This window comes from Pinus tabuliformis, chromosome 7 (assembly GCF_031772625.1).
Source record: "Pinus tabuliformis cultivar Carrire ecotype Pingquan chromosome 7, CPIR1, whole genome shotgun sequence".
In the NCBI taxonomy this organism is placed as follows: domain Eukaryota; kingdom Viridiplantae; phylum Streptophyta; class Pinopsida; order Pinales; family Pinaceae; genus Pinus; species Pinus tabuliformis.
Genome location: NC_142293.1, coordinates 220,443,696 through 220,446,681, shown reverse-complemented (window position 1 = coordinate 220,446,681; position 2,986 = coordinate 220,443,696). Strand labels below are relative to the sequence as shown.

General features: G+C 37.5%; 1 protein-coding gene across 1 annotated transcript; it reads right to left on the bottom strand.

The window, feature by feature from the left end:
• Positions 1-330: 330 nt before the first annotated feature.
• Positions 331-1,725, bottom strand: LOC149246650 (4-hydroxyphenylpyruvate dioxygenase-like). The gene is made up of 2 exons (XM_089442110.1): positions 986-1,725; positions 331-886 (listed from the first exon to the last, which is right to left on the bottom strand). Exons 1-2 carry the CDS (start codon positions 1,723-1,725, stop codon positions 331-333), a joined length of 1,296 nt encoding a protein of 431 aa, XP_089298236.1.
• Positions 1,726-2,986: the final 1,261 nt, after the last annotated feature.

Below are 2,986 nucleotides of genomic sequence, written 5' to 3'. Positions count from 1 at the left end.
TTGATATCTTTTCTATGCATAATTTTAAAAATAAATTATTACTATAATTATTTTATTTTAGCCCACTAAATTCTTTTTAATTAAAAAAAACAAAAAAAATATATTAAAACATGTAAAATAAACTTAACAAAATATATAAATGAAAATAAAAAACATGTAAAAATAATATTAACAAAATATACACATAAGAATTCAGAAAACAGCTATATTTACCACCCTAATTGACAACAAATGGAATAAATGATATGGCTGCTAAATAAATAAAAAATGAAAAATGCTACTTTCCCACCATTACCACGAAAAGAAATATGAAACAATAAAGGAATTTTTTTAATTATAGTACCTTTTGCCCAGAGGCTTTATGAGAATGTGGAAACGAAGTCCCTGCTCGTCTCTGTCCACCATTATTCCCAGTTCCTCACACTTGACAAGCTGCTCATCAGTTAACATGCTCCCTATCCCTTCCTCCCTCAGCTGCTGGTAGTAGCTTGAAGATGGCTTGCCCACAACCTCAAACTTCCATCCGGTTTGCTTACTTTGGAATTTATAACACATGATCTCTAAGTTTAAACTTGAGCAATTCAGATTTAATACATTCGAATTCGGAAGTATTAAATCAGAACCCATGATCTCTTGAACCGCTTTAAATATATCATCACATAAAATAGCCAGATATTGAATAATAGAGCTAGAGTCTTGGCAATGTTCCACTGGACAACCTTCGTTCTTCAAGCAAGAAATCAGTAACTTCTTCTTCTCGATGCCCACAACGATGGATTTCGATCGTTTCTTGCCTTTTGGGCATTGCCCTGCTTCTGAATTCTCGTCATGTTCATGAACATGATGATTGTGAGAGTGAAACAGTACTTGATCCAATCCAAGAAGCCTGCACAGTGAGCATGGAAAACTTAGGAATGGAAGCTTATGAAATATTGTAATAGGGAAAACATAATTTTTTTTTTTTAAGAATGGAAAATCTACTTACCTGTGAGCTCCTAAAATTTTGCGAGATGATGAGCGCCCGGGTAAGCAAACTGTTTCGTAGTTGGGCAAAAAGGGTCCCTGAAAATCATGGTTAGTGACGTACCTTATTATTGTATCCCCACAAAGTCTCACCTCTGCTATACTAACTTTTCCTGAAGTTTTTTCGTCGACCAGAACTGTGGGTTCAAAGGCAGGAATTGCTCCTCTAGCTACGCTTTTCTCAAAGGCCACCCACACATCATCCACAAGAATGCCCAGGGCCTTCACCGCCAGGCCATGGGTGGCCACGAACCGCCTTGATTCATCGGGCGAGAAACCCGGGTGGGGCATTTTTCTCATGGTTTCGTCCGTTGGGGGCATTTTTCTGGTTTGCGGCGAACGGGACGTAAAAACAAATGTTACTTCGTTCGATTGGATTGCGTAGCTTCTGTAGGTGCGGTTGGTGGTGTTTCGATTAGATTTGGCTACAAGATGCATGCCCAGTGCTGAGGAGAAGCTGTGGTAAGCCTCCCTTGCATCGCTACAGTAGAATTCTACGTGGTGGAATCCCTTCACGCTGACTTCCTGCTCTTGCGCGGCGGCGGTGCATTTGGATGGTTTCTTGGCCCGTGCTAATGGCTGGGGGTGTTCGTCGCCGGAATCAGTCTCAAATTCGGGGAGGACAATGCATGAACATTTGAAGGCAGAGGCCATGAATGCACTGCTCACCCTATCGGCCAACCAACCTCCTATTGCCGCCATTGTTTAGTCAATTGATCGGATTATATCTCTCTTCATAACGTAGAATGTATACCTTTTATATCTCTTGCGGCCCCAAATTCCAAAGCGACCGGGTTGGATGTAACTAACATGCTTATTTTTTAAGTCCCAAGTCCGAAGGATATGGTTCAAATGTTAGGGGGAGGTTTGGATCTCTATTGATTTTGTCGTATAATCGCAACAATACCATGCATGCCTAAAAGCTGCTCCAAACCAGATTTCTTTTTAGGTTGAAAAAATAAATTAACCTACTTATAAATTATGTCATATGAATTGGTAGTATTTGCACTAAACACAATAAAATTGAGAAAATTGAACTTTGTTGTTGGTTATAATATTAATAAGTAGTATTTGCACTGAACTCATATGAATTAGTAATATTTGCACTGAACGCAATAAAATTGAGAAAATTGAACTTTGTTGCTGGCTATAATATTAAATATGAATAAATTGTAATTGGACATTTTATTCCTAGTGTTTAATAAATTTTAAATTAAATTTTGGTTAATTATATATTTATACAAAATCAAATATTCAAAGATCCTAAAAATGTGAACCTTCTTGTTAGGTAAAGCATGAACATTCTTGTTAAGGGAAGCAATATGACAACGTGACTTGGTAGTTATCTGAATCAGAATATTCATGGTAATTTCAAATCACTATTTTTTTTATTTTTTTTTAATTATCATAATATTTAGAAATAAAAAAAGCCATCTAATTATCATATTGTAAATGTGTTAGAAAATCTGCACAGATGTAAAGGTTGAACACACAGTTTTGCAGAGCAAAAACGCTAGAAAGAAATTGAAAGAACAAAAAGAAGAACAAAAAGAATTATTGATATAGAAAATAGGTTACAATGCTCATGATATAGCATCACTGGGTGAAAATCCCAAGGTAATGTGCCATAGTGGTGATCAATGAGAGGACTTGACACCTACAACAAGTTCCAGAGAGAACTAGCGAGTTGCGGAGTGAAAGGAGGAGCAAATTAGGGAGAAAATCATGCAGAAAGGGTCTTGCATGTAGTGATCAATGAGAGGGCTCGACACCTACAACAAGTTTCGGAGAGAACTAGCCAGTTGCGAAGTGAAAGGAGGAGCAAATCAGGGAGTAAATTATGCAGAAAGGATTTTGCATGTAGTCCCATGCATACGTGGACAGTCAAAGGTGCCAATCTGGTGAAGATTCCAATGTTGAAGCCTTGCATGTCAGTGGATGCTCTAACTAAGTGTCTGCATGT

Bases quoted from the DNA above. Each gene is read 5' to 3' on its own strand.
- LOC149246650 (XM_089442110.1), bottom strand. From the start codon at position 1,725: ATGGCGGCAATAGGAGGTTGGTTGGCCGATAGGGTGAGCAGTGCATTC. The intron at 887-985 runs GTAAGTAGATTT...CTCACTGTGCAG, and splicing joins AAAATTTTAGGAGCTCACAG to GCTTCTTGGATTGGATCAAG.